Raw genomic sequence first — 18,469 nt, 5'->3', positions numbered from 1 at the left:
GGAAGGCACATGTGGCAGAGTTTTACAGGGAAAATAACTGCAAAGGTGGTTTTAATAAGGAATCAAGTCTGAACAAGTGGCTCAGGGGTAATCTGGCTTTCATTTAGAAGGTAGGAGGTTGCTATAAAGCACATTCTCCCCTGACTGCAAATGAGAGCTTGGGGGGTGGGTGGTAGGGTGGCAGGGGAGGGCGAGCTCTGGAAATGTTCCTCCAGTGACTGAATGAAGGAATGACAACTTCCTTTGGCCATCTCCCCTTCTTCTTGCAGGTACGTGTATCACAGCTCCAAGTGGATGGTGGCTGGCAACGCTGACTCCCCAGTGCCCCCGAGGGTTTACATCCACCCTGACTCTCTGGCTTCTGGAGACACCTGGATGAGGCAGGTGGTCAGTTTTGACAAGCTCAAGCTGACCAACAACGAGCTTGATGATCAAGGCCATGTAAGTTAGAAGCTAATCCTGGTGCCTGTTGCCCCAGCCCTGTTCCTCTCAGGCTTGAAAGGCTCCTGCTCCTGTGTCCTCCTGGACACAAGTATCTGCAGCCACTCTGCAGAGTTATGGAGCTTTTTTCCCTACTTCAATGCTTTTCCTCAAAGTGTTGCCTGACCCTATAAAGCAATAAAGCCCCTTTCTCCCTGCATGTAGCACAAACTTCATCTCATACGTACTTGTAAGAAAAGGGTAATTTTCTTCATATTAGCTCTTACTCCATCCCTGCTTCCTTGTACATCTGGATGTAGTGTAGAATATTTGGAAAAAAAAATAATCCTTTTCTTTTGCCTTTTGTTTTCACTTCAGATAATCTTACATTCAATGCACAAGTACCAGCCCCGCGTTCACGTCATCCGCAAGGATTTCAGCAGTGATCTTTCTCCTACAAAGCCAGTTCCTTCAGGAGATGGGGTGAAAACCTTCAACTTCCCTGAGACTGTCTTCACTACAGTGACAGCCTACCAAAATCAACAGGTAAAGCTGCATGCCTTCATGTTGGGTGTTCATAAAAGTATCAGTGTGCTCTTTGTGTTTGAGACATTAGCTTCTCTAAGAAGTGTAGCTCAAGAAGAGTTCTACGCTTTATGGGCTCACTGGAGGTTTTTTTTTGCATGAAAAGAAAATACTTTCCATGGGGCAGTGTGTAGACATGAGGTATCTAGCTGGAAAACCACCTTGCAGATAAGGTGCCTGCAGTTTTTCCTGTAAAGTGGGTGAGATCAACCATAAAGAGGTGTATTGTGTTCACGTTTCCTTGCTGCCTCGTGGTACGAACTGCAGTGTTCTGTCCCCACCGTAACTTTGAGACAGTACAACTAGCCCAGATCTCTTATCTCACAGGGAAAACACATAGTTGGTTTTCTTTTTAGCGGCGAAGGAAGAAGTTTTAGAGAAGTGCAATCTCATCAGTTTGCTGACAAAAGAAGCCTTTGACCATAAGCAGCCACAGTCCACGTGCTGCATAGGAGCTGAGATTCTCATGCATAATTCCCGTTTGGTTGAGACCTTGCCCAGTTCCCAGTGGAGGGAGTTACTATTCAGTCCAGATATCGTAAGGAAATGATGTTGCCACAGTGGGATCCTATCTGTGGAGACCTTAACTGCTGAGCTTTGTTACCAATCTGCATTTTCTCCTAAGCTAGACTTCATGGCACTGAGAAATGTAATCTCAGTGCACGCTAGTGTTCAATTACGGAATTCCCTGTCTATCCCTGTTTTCCCCAAAGATATGAGGAAATTAATGGCTAGGAAAACATGAGCACTTAATGTAAGCATTTGAGACACCAGCAAGGAAAGGAGATGTGGAAAGCCCTCGCTGTGCGTTGCACACCTTTGCTCCCCCTTCTCCTTCAGCGGTCGGCGGAGGATGGTGTCAAGTCCTTAAGGAGGTGGCTGCTCCATCGCCTCTGCAGGGGTGTTCATCTCACACCTTGAGAGCTCCTTCTGTCCACCCGTGCCCTTTGTAGTCTCCTCGTGGGTCGCTCCTCTGCCCACTGTCTCTGCCTCGGGCTCCCATTAGCCTTCCACCACCTTTGGGCTCCCTGCTTTATCCTCAGGGGAGAGGGACCGTGCACATCCCATTTCTCCTTCCTGCCAGCGTCCTCCTTACTGGGCTGGGGGTTCTGATGGCATTAAAAGGGTGGTGTAAAGTCATTTTTACCCAGCCATGTGAAACCATCTCAGGTGGTGAAGCTTTTTGCTGTGTTAATGGTGTGTCCACTTAGCCCGAGGTACTGTTACAAACTCGAATGAGAGCACAAACTGGCTTGGAAGAAAAATAATCTGTTATCAAGTCTGCCAGGCAAATAGGTTACAGAATTTTCTGCCATAAATTGCAGAAGAGGCTTCAATCAGAAATGGTGAAGTCAATGTTATTTTTTCCATGGCATCTGTGCTTCTGGAGAACGACTTCATGAAGTCAGTGGACGTCATTATATTTAGGATTCTTGGAGGGAGAGACAGACCCGTGTCAAGTCAGCTCAGGGCAGGTTGTAATCTTTAGCCAATTTGTAACAATTTAGTGAATTGTTCTAGAGTTTTTATTTTGCAACCTACAAGAGAGCACACCTGCTTACAGTGCTCCCGTGACTGCTTCTGCCAACCCACTCCTAACTTTTTCTCCATCTGGTCCCCTTGAATTGACTTATATCGGGATCCAAAATGGATCAGCTATTCCAGCAGAAGAAAATACCGCGACACAGCGGGGGGGTCGCTGTCATCGCAGCATTTGAAGTTTCCTGCCCCCTCACCCAAATGCATATACTCCACAAACTTTTAACTGTAGGCCAGACATGGGAAGAGGATAGAGAAAGGAGAAGAAACGACAGGAAAGCAGCCTGTTGTTCCTCCCTAATGACCAGAGCTATAAGACATAATTGTGCAGGTGAGGGATGCTAAGGGGGGGATCTCTGTCAGGCATTGACTCTGTAAGCCACCTCCCTGTAAGGAAGAACAGGGATTTCTTCCTGTCTCTCTGAATTCCAAACATTTGGGCATTTTGCCCCCTCAAAATTTTGGGGGAGGATTTTTATAATACAAGTAGAAGAGAATTCTGATGGGTTGGAGAAACCTTCTCATTAAAAATAAATTTAAATCCTCTACATGGAGGATTTAAACCTACCTACATGCCCTCCAGTGGCTGTACAACTTTGCCTTACTGGGAGAAGCGTCTCTGGAAACAATTGTAAAATGTTAGCAAATCCACCACAGGGATTCCCTCTGCTGTAATTCCATCCTCCACAGAACATATCTGTCTCTGTACACACAAGTCCCAGGACAGCTGCAAAGTCAGGCTAGCGGAAATTAAGTTCACAAATTAAGCTCCTGCAAAAATAGGAGCTGCATTCCAGATCTGAGGTTAATATCCAGAGGAAGGGCTTGGTTCTGACAGAAGCAAAACACCTGCAAATCCGCTTCAGATCAGTCTGTATTAAACTAAATTTTGAGCAGTTTCAGCAAAAACACCTCAAATTTGATAGGATCTGGAGATCCTGCTCTCTCTTCGCTCCAGAGACGGGGTCTCCAGGACAAGGTGAGGCTGACAGAGAAGCTCTCGTGCTGTACGAGGCTGGGGAATAGCCGACAGGGAGTACGATCCCATAGGCTGCAAGGTCAAAATCCCAGTATTATTTTCCAGATTTACCAACGTGGAATTCATGTCTAAAAACAAGGCAGGAAGGAAGATTTTTCAAAAGCATTCAGCCCAGCTGTCATCATCTTTGTTTAGAAGAGGAGGAAAAAAAGGGGGGAAAAAAAAAAAAAAAAAAAAAAAAGATTTCCAAACCAGAAACTCCTTGAAGGGCCACCCAGGTACTGACCAGAGCAGCAGCACGTTGTGCACGTGACTGGGTGGCCAGCTGCTGTCTTTGGAGGCTGTGACCTGGGCTTTGCTTGGCCTCTTCTCCTTAGCATTGTTTGAAGGTCCATGAGTACATCCAGCTGCTGGATATGTCGAGTGTTGAGGCTGAGCTAACTCAGGTAACCAGCCAAGCCTGCTTCCCAAACCACATGGGCTGTGATGAGTTATAGCTCCTGGGGTTTTGCACCTGGCTCCAAGGTGTGCTTCTCCTTCGGGAACAGCTTCTCAGCCCCCGTGCTGTGCCAGGTTTCCCCATGCTGGCAGGTTTCTGCTTCTGGCATCGTTCATTTGCTAAGCAGATGCCCTTCCGTTGTCCACAAACAGGTTGACTTCAATGTCAGTCTGAGGACATCAGTATGAGAGATCATCACACAGGTGGTTTGGGCAAGAGTGGTAATCGTGAGCGATTTTTGTTTAAAGAAAAGAAACGTGGAGAGTCCAACTAATGCTCTTTTTCTTCCTTTGCAGATCACCAGGTTGAAAATTGACAGAAACCCCTTTGCTAAAGGATTCAGAGATTCTGGGAGAAACAGGTAAGAGGAGCTTGTTTGTGTTTCCTCACTGCTCTCCTCTCTCCTTCCCCTGAGAAGTGCACAGGGCATGTGTCGAAGCCCAAGGAAGGTGTTCTGTGATCATCACCACTTTTTGCAGGAGGAGTTTGCTGTAGAGCTAGTTCTTAGAGGAATTAGAAGGATGGTTTTACTTTGCCTAAACAGATCCAAGGTGTAATGATGGCTTCCTTAGAAAAGGCTTCCCAGGTTAGCCAGCTGGAACGGCCCCTGTTCTGTTTCCAAGTCTCCTTCAGTGCTGCTCCTGCCTGGATCCTGCAGTCCCAAACCCCAACAGAGGATTTTAGATATTCTTCAACAACATATCAGTAAAGGCAGCTTATTACTTTCCTGCTTGACAACGTTTTTCTGTGACTGTATTTTTTTTGCTGTCGTACGTTTAATTTCCTGGTCACTGCTACCTCAGAACCCCTTCTGTTACCACCACTTTCAAGGCTGTTTTCTTCTGGATATATGTTTTGCTGTGCCTGCTGGATAATTAATTTATTTATGCTCATTTCTATTATTTTCGTGCTCCTCTGAGCTTTTCCATTTCTTGAGAAACACAATTAAAACGTTCTTTAGCATCTCTGATAAGTTATTAGTAAGCTGTTCATGTATTACTGATATGGTGCCATGATATCCAAAGAATTGGGTAAAATAAATGAACTTGTGAAGACACAGTAGAGTTTCTTAAAAAAATAATCTTTTTTGTTACTAAAATGAAGAACAGAGACAGAAAAATGGAGGATTGCAGACTGTAAACCAGACGAATAGGTCACAGGCTAACACTGCAAAATAATGAAAGTTGTAGGAGAGGAGACCTAGACACTTCTGCTTGTTCTTTATTGTTTGTAGAGCTGGCTGAAGGGCACGTTTAAACTTGAATTTTCACAGGAAATTCCAAAACTTGGGGCACAAATGCTTGCTTCACATTACATTAGAAGAAAAATTGAGTTTCCAATAGGTTTGCAGGATAAAAGTACAAAACTGTTCTAGTTTCAAACAACTTCAGATTTTCCCCAGTGGTGTCAGATTGTTTCACTTTGACTGCTTTGCCTAATTTTGTCAGCATTTTTGTGAAAAGATTATCAGAACACTTTACAAATAATTTAGAATATATCACATTTTAACAACACAATAGTAAAGCAGGAACTTTAATGACAAAACTTTTGCATTAGTGAAAGAAATCATAGAGTTATCCAAAAGGAATAAGAAAGTCTGAATAAAATGTTCGAACTCTTTCTGCCATTCATGAATCCAGCAGCAGATCCAAATATTTGGGATCTAAATGATGAGAGTATCCTTTAAATCAGTGCGACAGAGGCTTTAAATGTTAAATTAATTACAGAATGAGGCATATACGACTAGGTTACAAGAACCCCAGGGCTGTGAAGCGAGGCTCTGTGTGTGCACAGCCCTCGTTTGCCATCCCCACGGGCACCGGAATTCAGTTTCCACTTGCACGCTCCCCTTGTGCGCGTTCACCAGGACCGCTGCGCTCCGTTCCCGGTTCCGTAGGGGAACTGTGCCGTGAATCCACAGCTGCTCCCTGTTTCCCTCACCTGTTCCAACACCACGCTCTCCGTGATCACAAGGAAGACACCTTCCTGACCTGGTGACTTCCCAGCTCGAGGCATCCGGGACTTTTCCGCTGCTCCGCGCTCCGCTCCGGTGCGGGGGGAGCAGGACGTGCCCTGGGCACGAGGTCTTCAGCTGCGCTGGGGCTGGGCTTAGAGGAGGGATTGATGCAGTTCCAGGTACATGGTGGGCTAGATGAACGTGGAAGGCATTAATAAGGTCCCAGCCCAGTGAATTTGGACAGTTTCCTGAAAAGGTTGGGAATTACTGATCTTTGTAGCTCATTGATTTAAGAAAGGGCAGGAAATTGCTACACGGCTGCAGCTGTGGGGAGGGCTCACTAAGGCTCTCTGCTGATGTAAAGAGGAATTAAAATCTTTAAGGTATTACACATCAAAGAGAGCAGCCTGAGGCTTTAGGAAGGGAAAACAGGCAAAGGTATTTGTGAGCATATATAGCAGCCAGGCGCCTGCCGCACAAGCAGAGCTCTGGCTGAGGTGGAGTTGCTCCTGTGACTTGTGGAGGACACTCTAAGGCTCAGCTGCTCCCTTTGAAGAGGACACGTACATAGATGTACAACCAGGAGGGAGAAAAACATTGAGGTCCAAGCTGTGTGTGGGAAGTGTCTCCAAATGGGACTTTTCTTAGCTGTGCTGGCTGGATTCTCCTCCCCCTGTGACTTTCTAATCTCGTAAGGATCAGTGGTCAACCTGGGTGATGACCATGATGCTCTGTAGCTTCCCACATCCTCACAACCACTTCGGTCAGCTATCGGGCTGTAGCTGGAGAACGTCCCATGGGAAAACATAGGCCTCCTTTGAAAAAGAAACAGGATAGTTTGAAAAAGGGGCCGTTTGTGAAACAGGCAAGTGTAGTAAATGTCCAAGAGGTTTTCTGTATAAGGTCTTAAAAGAAAAAAAGTGTGGGAGCAGCAGGGGCCAGAGAACGTCTGAGGCTGCTCCAGGGCATCATAACCCAGCGACATCGGGATACTGAATCGGAGCCATGGTTAGAGTTTGCCAGTGGATGATGGAGAGAAAAAAACAACACTGGAGAAAACAGAGCACGGTGGGAGAAGAGGAACTCTTAGGTACTTCCTCCCTAGGCCGTTTCCTTTCTGCTTTGTGCTGAGGCTTTTCCATGAAACGGAGAGGGATGTTTTTCCTTCGCTTGTTTCTTATTCTGATATTGTTTCACTGTTGTTGCCTGCTGCAGAAACTAGTTTTAAAATCAAGTGCCAATCTTCCGTTTCCCCTTTTTAAATCTTCCATTTCCACCAGCTCACAGCCTGCCCGTGCGCTTCCTTATGACTGTGATCTCCTTCCGTTCATACAAGAGACTGCTAAAAACGTGGGGCTCGGGGACACCCCATCGTGATGTCACTGCCTGTATCCATCTGGGAGAGCGATCTTCTCACGGATGCCTTCTGGGATCTCGTGCAGTGGCTTGCATGGCTGTCTCCCTTCGGGGCTGGCTGCCTCAGCCCTTGAGCTGGGAGAAGGAGCAGCGAGGTGTTTCAGAGGGAAGGATGCAGGCAGCTCAGCAGCTGGACGTTGTCTTGCAGCCTCTGAGCACTCAAACCGTGTCAGTCGATGGTGTTCAGCAATCCAGCTGTTAGCCCTGGTGGAGCAGGGAGTTAGCCTGTGCTAGGCGGCCGAGTCCCAGTTCCCATTTGGTAGAGACTCCCTCTACAGGGTTTTAGGTCCCTCTTTGCTTTATCTGCAAAAGCACGTGAAGCATCCGTGAAGGTGAAGCAAGAGAACTGGTCCTGGTGGTGAAAGGACACCTAGGTGGTGTGCGTACGAGGCAGGTGTGACTCGGCTGCTTTCCTGAGATTCAAGAGACTGGGATCAGGGTTTTGGCACGTGGAGCTCAGCCAGCCAAGCGTTTGGGTAACGGGAGCACGGGTTTAATGCCACAGAGCCTATTTTTGGAGACTGAGTAAAGTTCATTTGAGAGTAGGATGCTTGCGGGAGCTCCTTCTCCAGGAGGAAGCCAGAAGGGACAACAGTCAGGAAACCCAGCAGGGTGAGGGAAGGAAAAAAACCCTAAGCTGAAGGCAAGAACCAGCACTTTTCTTTCAGATGTGGGCAGCTGAGGTGGATAAAAGTTGTTTGTGTTGGAAATGCTCTTTGAGCTTTTGTGGAGGGCTAGGGAGCCAGGAGGGCGCTGGGAGCCGGTAGTTTGGCTTCCCCAGTGAACAATGGGACGATGACCGGAACCCCGCGTGCAGCGGGAATGGCGAGGCTGGCCGTATGGGATGGATTACGGAGCTGCACAGATAGCTCGTACATCTTTTTTCGTTTTTCAGACAATGGAACTGTTTCATTTATTGCCTATTATTAAAACTTTATAGCACTAAAAATAAAAAAAAAAAAAAATGAAAAAGAGAGGGCGAATTTTGGATACCTTTTAAAGGACTGACCTTATTAAAATAAAGCTGGCAGTGAGTCTTCTGATACTTTTTTTTTTTACTTCCTTCATAAAGATGGTGTGAGAGGGGAGAGTTTATGGCCTGATAGATGGTTTGAAGTCAATATTTCAGTGCAGTTCTTTGGAAGAGAAAGTGGATGCCACATGGATCATGTTCAGCACACTTGGTACCAGCAGCCCTCACCAAAGCCCAAAAGAAGTTGCTGAGATTTCACCAATGCTGAAAACAATTCTCTTTTTTTTTTTTTTTGTCAGCATTTATTACTGTCCCAAAATGTCTCTTTGTTGGCCAGGGGGGGTTTATTTTCCCTGTTAGGGGCTGGAAGACACACAGAATAACACTCCAGTATTTCTGCTGACTGGGAGAGCATTACCTTTGTGTCCTGTGGCTGAGACTTGTGATGTGACTCTGGATATCTTGGTACCACACTGATGTCATAAACTATGGGAGAGATGGTTGTTGGAGTTGACAGAGATGGAGTTTCTTGATTCCCACCCCCTCATCTCACCATTCTTTTTTTTACAAAAATAAGAATACATCACAGAAAGAAGAAAAAAAATGCACAGAGTTGTAAAATCAGTCATGCAAAGGTGTATGCATTCTGACCCAAGCTTGTTTTTCATGGCTGCATGTTGGTTTTCTGCAGTGCTCCGTACGTGGGGCGGTAGGTGCCGAGCAGCTTAGACCAAGAGACTTCTGTCTCGTGGATCTCGTCTTTCGTGGGAGAAACAGAAAGTTCAGTAAGGGTGTGTTCTGCTTGGATACTATTTCAGAAACACCCACAACATTTGTTCTGTGCAAAAATAAAAATCAAACCAGGAAAAAAGAATGATCTAGTAGTATACAGGGACCTACATTTGTGTGTAGGAGAAGGGGCTACAAGAAAGCTGGAGAGGGGCTTTGGACAAGGGTGTGTAGTGACAGGACACGGGGCAATGGCTTTAAACTGGAATAGGGGAGATTTTGATTATATATAAGGAAGAAATTTTTCCCTCTGAGGGTGGTGAGGCACTGGCACAGGTTGCCCAGAGAAGCTGTGGCTGCCCCATCCCTGGAAGTGTTCCAGGCCAGGTTGGATGAGGCTTTGGGCAACCTGGTGTAGTGGAGGGTGTCCCTGCCCATGGCAGGGGGGTTGGAACTGGATGGTCTTTGAGGTCCCTTCCAACCCAAACCATTCTATGATTTACCTTCTATGGGCTCACAGGCACAGTGGAGTTCACCCTCTGACAGTAGTGTATTATTCCTGATTTACTTTTTTATTTTTTCTTTCCGCTATCTCCTGACTATTCTCTTTTTTCCTTTTCTTTTAGAAGTACAAATTACACAGTCCTTCCAAGAACTGTGTTGAAAGTGGTAGCCAGAGAGCTGGAAACTTTTAACTGTGAGTCAGGCTGAGCTGAGAGTGCCGCAGGCTCCAGGCAGAGGACGGGGCAATAGCTTTAACTGCCTTTACTGTTTCCCTGAGCCACCTCCTGTTAGGGGCTGGATTTTACTGGAATGGGGTCAGGAGAGCAGAGCTAGAAGCCAGATGCTGGCGCAGAGCAGGGTTATGTGCACGGGAATCTGATGACTGAGCCAGACTGGGTGACCACTGGGTTTAGCAAGCTGGCCTCCCTCCTTCCCCGGTGGCAGATGCAGAGCAGCTGGATTAGCACAGCTGGAGCTTTCAGTCTGCCTTTCTGGATGTGTTACTTGGTTTTAGTCGTCAAGGTGGGTCCTTTCAGCAGTAGGTCTTGGTGCATTGCGACTTGCTCGGGGTGTTTTATGCCCTCTGGGTATATGGCAGTAGAAGGTCCTCCCTCCTGTTTGGGCTGGGAATGGTTTATGTGGCTGCAAAAAGATAACAGTTCTCTTCCCAGCTGCGTGTGTCATGAAGCAGATGGAGTCTGAACACGTGTGGCTTTCTCAGATGGGGAGCGGGGGAGATCCTGGGGGTGGTACCGGTCGTCGACGAGCTGGTTTTGCACACAGAGCCCAGCTTAGCAGATGGGTCCGTGTTCTGCGCTGCCGTGTTGTCTCTGAGCTCCATGAGCTGGCAGAGGCCGCTGTATTAACCGAATAGTTTTGTTGTAACGTGCTCAGCGCTAGTGTGAGACTGCTATGCAGAGATGTCTTCTGTTTCTACTTCTAACAGCTTAGCAGCTAATAAACACCATGCAACAACCTCTCTTCTAAACCTCCTCTTAAAATACAGAGTTTGGTTTGCCAACTCCGATGTATTTAAAGCATCCGAGCTTCCGGGGAGACTTTGGAAAGTTAACTGAGTGAGTGGAGGCACGTGCAGAAGGACATTTTCAGAAGCAAAAGGCAGCTCCAGTATCAGCTCAACATCTGATGAGAGGCTCTGGGGATGTTGGAGCCTTTTGCATTGAAAGGGGATACGTTCTCGCGTTCGGCGAAGCATCTCTCGTCGTGTCCGGGCAGTGCGAGGGCTGTAACCTACTGCTGGAAAAGAGGCAGAGGAGGGTGAGGAACAGGGAGCAGAGCGATGTCTCGTAAGGAACGCGGAGGTCTTTCCCTGACAATGCACCTATGCCCTCCCTGAGCCCGTGGAGTTGGAAACTTTCATCAGAGCTAGCTTTCTGTGGGGAAAATAAGAACAAATCCGAGACCCCAGCCCTTCAAGAGGAAAAGTTCTCACTTCATTTTTGGCTTTTTCTCTTCAGTGCTGTCTTTGGGGTGCGTTAGGGACCCAAAGCAGAGATGCTACTAATCTTTTATAAAAAACTTCTTACGCATTTCTAGTTGAAGTCCAAATCTAAGGAGATTCCCTTTCGGACGGCTTCCTGTAGTGCTTCAAAGCAGTGCCCAGAACTAAGAGGCGGCAGGGAAAGGCAATCCACAAAATCTCTCTGATTCTAAAGGTTGAATCCCAGCCCTGCCCAGTTGGCGTCACAGCTCGCATCCACAGCGTGCGGCAGCCCGCTCTGCCATAAAGCGTGCCTTGAGGAGCTGGCGGTCCCGTGTCCCCTGCAAAGCAGACAGAAAGTTCAGGATCCTTGTTAAAAAAAGGAAAAGGTGCTGGAAGGCTGTTAGAGCCTTTTGAAATCCTGGGCTGGGGAAATGTCATTTTACTGCAGTGGCCAGCACCTGTGCCGGAGGGCTCCCTTGAGGAATTCACAGATGCCCAGGTGACCTCTCAGTGGCCGCTGGCAGCCTGTCAAGTGAGGTGGTAGCCCTCTTTCCCCGGCACCGATACCCTTGCCAGCTGACTGACGTTCTTCTCTCCTTGCTTTATTTTCATGGCACAGGACGGGGCTGGAGGCCATCATGGAGACCTACGCCTTCTGGAGGCCCCCCGTGCGCACTCTCACCTTCGAAGACTTCACTACCATGCAGAAGCAGCAAGGTGAGCGTACAAAACGGGCATGCAAAAGGTGGTAGAGAGAGCAGAAGAGGGTGTACGAGCAGCAATGTGCTCTGCTGTGTGGCCAGGAGGGCTTGTGCACCTCATTGAGCTCTTGACTGCGGTGAAGGGACACCGAGCAGGGAGGATGGATGGAAAGGGTGGACAAACTGTGCCTTGTGAGCTGCAGTGCAGCCACTTCACCTCCCTTGAAGTCCCCAGCGCACATAAAAGCAGAAGGAGGAGCAGGAAGGAGCACAGGGTTGGGAGAACCAGCCTGAGTACTGAGCATGACTTGAGTGTGGAGAGAGCCCAGAGAGACCGAGGAAACGCTCCAGCATGTCAGACCTGTTGTTCCCCATTTACAGCTCGGGTTTGCCATTGGTGTGGGAACGCAAGGGGAAGGGGTGTGTGTCCTCTGCAAGCTTTAGGAGACCAGAAATCTGCCTCCCCCCCAGGATCGTGCTACCTCGCTGTCAAAACCCAGTGGCCTGGCTGGAGAGACTTGCTGGGAGGAATTATTGGGCAGGCCAAGTGTTTTCCGCTTGTTCATGCTGTGTCTTTTCATAGCTTCTGCCCTTTCCATCTCTTATTTGTTAAGTAGGGCTTTCAGCTCCGGTTTCAGGCTGCGTTACTTTTTTTTTTTTTTTTTTTTTTTTGCACTGATAGGACTTCCTCATTCACTTCATGGCAGCTATTTCTAGTTAAAACCAGTGATCACTGGGAAGAGAGGTACTGGGGCAATCCGGTTGGGTTTTTTATTCTGATATAAATGCAAGAAAAGAAACAATCTAAAGCCGTGTTCTAATCTGACACCAACATCTGTGAGGTTAAACAGCCAAAGCCAAATGCATGCCCTGTGTAGCAGATTCTCCAGCCTCTCACGCTTGAGCTTGACATCACCCCAAAACTTCCCACCAGACCTCGAATCCATCTGGAGAAGCCACGGTCTCCTCCAGAGGGAGGGTAGCAGCAGTGGCTGCTGGGGCTGCCCATCACCAGGGCAGGATCAGAAGGGCATCTCTTCTGGCCGTCCACTGCCCACCCCAGTTCCCCGTACAACACCCTGCAGCCCAGCTCGCCCACTAAATCATTTTTCTGATGGCACAGCACCAGCGGAGGACAGACCACAACTCCCCATGCACGATCTTTACGTGACCACCCAACCTTCAGCAGGGCAGCACGGGGCAGGAGAGGTTTTGCACAAGCTCAGGGGCTTGGGTCGAGGAGCACTGGGTGGTGGGGAGTACGGTCAGAGACGGGTTAAAGCAGGGATTCGGAAATGTTTTCATCACCCACCTAAATAGAAACATAACAGCCTCTCCTTCTGGTCACGGTCGCTGAAGCAACCCCCCTCCTCTGCCTCACCCCCAGTTTGGGCTCACACACCTCCCCTCCCCTCCCGCCCGTTATCAGATAACATCCTAGTGGCGAGTCCAGCTATTGCTTACGTGGTAAGGTAATATTAGGAAAGGAAAATATTTAATGTATTTTTAGCTTGTTTTGATATAGTTCAGCAGCTGAAAAATCAGGAAGCAAGCCAGTGCCCTGTGAGCAGCCAGCTCTGGGCAGCCCACCACCACCACCCCACAGGCCACCAGCCTTAGGGCAGCCCTTAACTAAAGTCGTGTCCACAGGTCAGCCTCCAAACTCACTAACTCACCGCAGAACTGCTTTTGAGCTCTGCGTTTAGCCACGCGAAGCGACCTCGGAACAAGGAATCAGAAATATTCCCTCCATCATAGTGCTCACCTCTCCAGTGGCTGCTGTAACGAGCTGGTGCCTGGTCTCAGCCATGGGTGCAAAGCCAAGGTACAGACATTCTGCTTTAATTTCTGGCTGCCAGGACAAGCCTCAAGGACCAGCACAAATAGAGCGGTCAGGAGGTCTTGGAATTCCTAGCAGAAGGAGCAAGAAATGCTGAGATGGCTTTAAGCCACACGTGATTCTTCCCTCCAAACCCAAGAGGAGCAGGATGCACAGTGTCCATCTCTCCTCACCCCCTTGCTTTCCAGCACATGAACTGTGTGGCGGGTGAATAAATCACTGGTGTTTAGCAGCTGACTTCAGCACAAGCTCAGATCCCCTGAGCCCCAGCCAGGCTTTTCATGGAAGGGACTTGCCTGGGACTCTATTCCTCTCTCCCACCTGAAGCTTCAGTGCTCTGAGCTGCGGGCCGTTACCTCCTGCCCTTGCATCTTTACAAATTAGAAGTTTTCAGGGTGTTATTTTAATAAACAGACACTTTAATTGTAGATCATGCCGTTGTCTCCAAAGCATTTCTGAACAAACACTCGATGAATTGCAAGCTTCCATTTTATCCCTTGAATTGTTAGTTTTACGTAGGCTGCATCTGGTTTAGGATGAAGTTCTTTGAGGTTGACACCAAAATGGATGTTTTTAGTTATGGCTACGGATGAGAAGCAAATCAGCTCCCGGGGAGCTGAACAGCTGGCACCAGAAAGGGATGCTACGTGGTTGGCTCTGGGAAGCTGCTCTGGGGCTACAGGAGCCTTTTGGGATGTGTGAACTGTCCTTCCTCACTTCTCATCTCTGCTGTGGCTCTTCGTGAAGTCAGATGTACCCACTGCAACCTAAGAGGAGGGCACGTGTACTGCAGAGTAGCGAAAGTGGCCACGTGCCCGGGAGGGAACATCGCTGCTGGGGAGTGAGTTCTGGTTATCCAGCCTGGAGGGGAGGGAGGGAGGACGGATGGACATCATGGTGCTGAAGTAAGATGCTGTCTGTGGTGGGCAGGAAAAAAGCAATAGGCTCCACTGATAGGAATTCTAGCGAAGTGATGGAACAGATCCCCTGGAGGAACTGTGGAATTCAGCCCTGATTTTCGAGGGATGAGTCCCCCTTACTGTGATGGGAAAAATGATGTGTTCTAGGACAGAAACTTGGGACTTCAGCAATATATAGTGCTTTTGCTGCTATATGGATTTTCATATGCTAAGGATTGCTATGGATTCTTAGCTTTTCTTTTGTCACTTGGTAATTTTTTTATGAGATAAAATTGTTATTTGCCTTTTCCAAAATAGTCCTGTCAAAAAAAAGTCCAACAGAATTATTTGTTTGGGTTAGAGACTGGACTGATAGAAGTAACTGTATAGGTGTGATGGATTTTTGCAGAGCATTTAACTTACTGCCACATGTGCCAGCTTGGAAAAGTTACCATTGGCATGTATTAAGAAACGAGTAGCTGACTGATCTCAAAACTGATGTGATGAATATGGAAACATCATCCAGTGAGGACAGTCCCAGTGCTGCTCTGCAGAGACTGGTTCCAGTACTAACTTGTTCAGAACTAAATGAAAGGGCCCGGTTGCTGAAAGGTACAAATCTCACACCGACTGCAGAGTGGTCCGTAACGGCGGGGATGAAGGTATGAAGAGGATGGAGACTGCACGTGGTAACCTGCACGTGTTCAAACTAAGCGTGGCTTTCAGTTTGGACGGATCTGTTGTTGTGTGTCTGGAAACTAAACGTTGGACGTCCATATGCACTTGGTGTGCTGGAAAGTGTTGGCACTGGCAAAAATTTGGAAGGCTCAGCGGATAAGCCACTGCACAGGCAAGGGATGGTGTATGTCATACTGTGATGGAAAGGGATGTGCAATGTTTGGTGTAGGAAAAAAGCAGTGGTAAGCAGTGGGGAGGCGATTTCCTAGCTCCAAACTGACGTGACAATGTAGTCTCCTACTGTACGTATCTTTAAAGGGTGGAAAGAGACTGAAGAGGGTTCAGGGGAAAAAAAGTGGAATGATTTGTTGACTGGAGAAGACGCCTGAGAATGAAAAATCAGTTTGCACAGTTAATCAAAAAGAAAATCAAGCACTGAATCTTTATGGCCTATACTATTTAGCAGAGGGAAGAGTGTAATGTAGCTTGATGTCACTTGTCCTCGATGGACTCTTGTGACTGTGGTTTCCTCCACAGTTCCTCCAACTGTGAGGAACACACTATGTTACTGTGGCTCTGATTTTTCTACTCTAACTGAACGTTCATCCCTTTTTGTGGGATGTTACAAGATAAGGAGAACAGAAGTTCCCTCTGATCTACCTTCTTCATACAATTAGTTGTTTTACAGATTTTTGCGTCCTCCTTCTGTGCTTCTCACAGTGAACAGTGCCAGTCGTTTCTTTTCTCTTCAAGTGGGAAGTTTTCCAGGTCCTTAATCACTTCTTTAAAACCAAGTCTGCACAGAGTATTCCAGATGCATCCACATGATACGATTATCTAAAGGTATTATAATTTTTTCCACATTACCCTTTCTCCCATTCCACATGCATCCTAGTGCTTTGCTCGTTCGTTCAGCCCAAGCTGTGCGTTGAGCAAGGGCCACAGCGACACACCGAATTCGTACTGGGTGCACTGGATGCAGCTGTTTCATACAGGGATTTAATAACTTTCTAATCTACACAATGACAGGTTTCAGCTGCCACACAAACTGCAGAGCCTGGTATCACGACCAGTCACACAGGTGCCTGCTGTGGCTGACACTGGTAGTCCACGAGCTTTATTTGCACGTGTTGCCGTTGAAGTCAAGTGCATCAGTAAGTCTCTGCAGGTCTGTGACCTGAGTGGTCACCGTGTTGTCCTACCGAGGAGAAGACATGCCATTTCTGTCAGTGAAACCCTCTGGCCTGGCTGCAAACCCTCTCTTTGGGAGCACGTAATCCAAAAGTCATCATGGCTTTACGAGGGCAAGTGCTGTGTTGGACACAATCACAGCAGATCTGCAGACAGTTTGGGGGAAAAAAAAAAAATCCCCTCGAATAGAAACTTTGTAAGAAATGCTCAGAAAACGGCAGTCCAGGGGAGGCTGACCTTCTGGAGAATGATGTCACCCCCTCTGCAGTTCACTTATTACTAGGGAAAAGGGGGCTTGGGATTATTGAATGCACATGGCAATGAGATGTGGGGAAAGCCAAGAATCTATTAAAGTCTTTAATTGGAATATATTTTCAAAATTTAGATTGAACCTCATCCAGATTCTCATTATTAAAAATATGTGGCTCAGTTTCTAGATTTTTAACAGGGAACATTAAAATAAAAAAAAAAAAAAAGAGAGGAGGAAAAAAGAAACTAAGAGTTCCAGTAACTCTGGATTATGTCACTTTCCAAGAGTATAAGGAACCATGGCTGGCTCCTGTGTGATAGTTTCCCACAGGACAGTGAGATGAGCAGATTGCTGTCAGTGACCGTAAGTTTTGCCAGGACGTGGAGACGAGAAAGGCCCTGGGACAATGCTGGAACAGAGATCAGTATCTGATCCTTCCTATAAAAGCTGATGACTTATGCAAAGTAAAATTGAAGGTACCGTGGCAGCTGGTAAAGAGAATTGCCTCCGAAGCAGAATTTCGGGACCAGGATGAGAGTCACGTGATGTGGTGTATCGGCAGGTTTGCAGCACATAAAATTTTACTCCATTGTTAAATTATGCTTTGATACGTGCACACTGAGTCCGTGAGAGTCGAACGTCTGAGCTTTGACTGGTGACTTCTCCAGGCCCATTTCCTTCCAAATAGGGCTGCTTCACTTGAACAAGCACCTTTGCTGAGGGCTCGACCAGTTGCTTTTAGTAGATTCAACCTGTTCTCCATCAACTTGAGCATCTACATTGCTCTTGGACTGGAGACCTGAGGCGGAGAGGCTGCCCATTAGTCTGCAAAACTGTCGTTAGTGGTTGTTGAGAGTAGCATCATCCCAGCGCTGCAGTCTCGTGTCCGCAAGGATAAGCACAAAAGGCTCCCTCTTTTCTATGTGGAAGAGGTTCAACCTGCTCCTTCACCGCTGGAAAGGAACAATGTTTTCTGGTAGTGGTGAGGAGTCCAGACAGACCCTAAGGCTGCACAATGCGTTAGCAGATGGGAGACAGACACCCTGGCCTGGGGTGTTGCTGCTTTTCCAGATTCCCTGTCTGTAAACATGCCCTTTTTGGGCATGCATCACCTCTTTCACCTTTGGTCTTGCCAAAGTTTTTCTGCACTGCTTGTTACTGATGTCTTCTTTGGTAAAATCCTCTTCCCCGTGTTGGGTGTGGTGCTCAGAGAGCTTCTCTGATTGCCCTCATCTGAAAACAATTTGGTGAATGCGCAAATGTGTATTTGCGTCAAGTGGAGCAAAGCCTGAGCCCTCTAGAACTTCAGCTGAAGGCATCAGAGGCACCTTGAGGCAGAAAGAAGCAAATAACTACTAAGATCCTTTTGGCTTTATCTGCGATCCCAGATCCCCAAAATAGCATCTCCCAAAAGAGCGGAGCTGCTGATGTCAAAGGAGGCTGAACAACGATACATCTGCTTGGCCACTTGCCTCTTGACGGCAGCCATCGGTTCTCTCAGCAGTGCCACCAGGATAATCTGGATGCTGCTTCCCTTTCAAAATCAATCGTGAACAGTCTAGGCTATTGGCAGAGGTCAGATTATCTGAGTTTGGTCTCAATTATCGTCTTGATTCTCTTGACCTTGAAGAGGAGATTGGAAACAGAGCAGTTGTTGCCAGAGTTATTGGGATCAAGAGCCAGTTTCTGCTGCATGCTTCAAATGGCTAGTAGATTGCCTCAGCTGAACAAAGCAACAGGGAGCAAACTGCTCCAGCTTCTTCTTGGTTGAGCTGCAGACGGTTTTTCTTTAGGGAAGAGGTGTTTCTGGTGCTTCGAGGTCTCACCGTTCACAGTGCAAAGCTAAAACACCCTCCCAGAGGTGA

General features: G+C 47.5%; 1 protein-coding gene across 1 annotated transcript in view; it reads left to right on the top strand.

Annotated features, from left to right (window-relative positions):
* Positions 1-18,469, top strand: part of TBX15 (T-box transcription factor 15) — an 89,366-nt gene that overhangs the window by 61,702 nt on the left and 9,195 nt on the right. The window contains exons 4-7 of the mRNA XM_086608362.1: positions 270-441; positions 799-966; positions 4,319-4,383; positions 11,665-11,762. Of these exons, the coding sequence (XP_086464488.1) occupies positions 270-441; positions 799-966; positions 4,319-4,383; positions 11,665-11,762 (503 nt within the window). The remainder of the gene's footprint in view (positions 1-269; positions 442-798; positions 967-4,318; positions 4,384-11,664; positions 11,763-18,469) is intronic.

Source organism: Tauraco erythrolophus, chromosome 1 (assembly GCF_009769465.1).
Source record: "Tauraco erythrolophus isolate bTauEry1 chromosome 1, bTauEry1.pri, whole genome shotgun sequence".
NCBI lineage: Eukaryota > Metazoa > Chordata > Aves > Musophagiformes > Musophagidae > Tauraco > Tauraco erythrolophus.
This window is presented reverse-complemented; position numbering and strand designations above follow the sequence as displayed.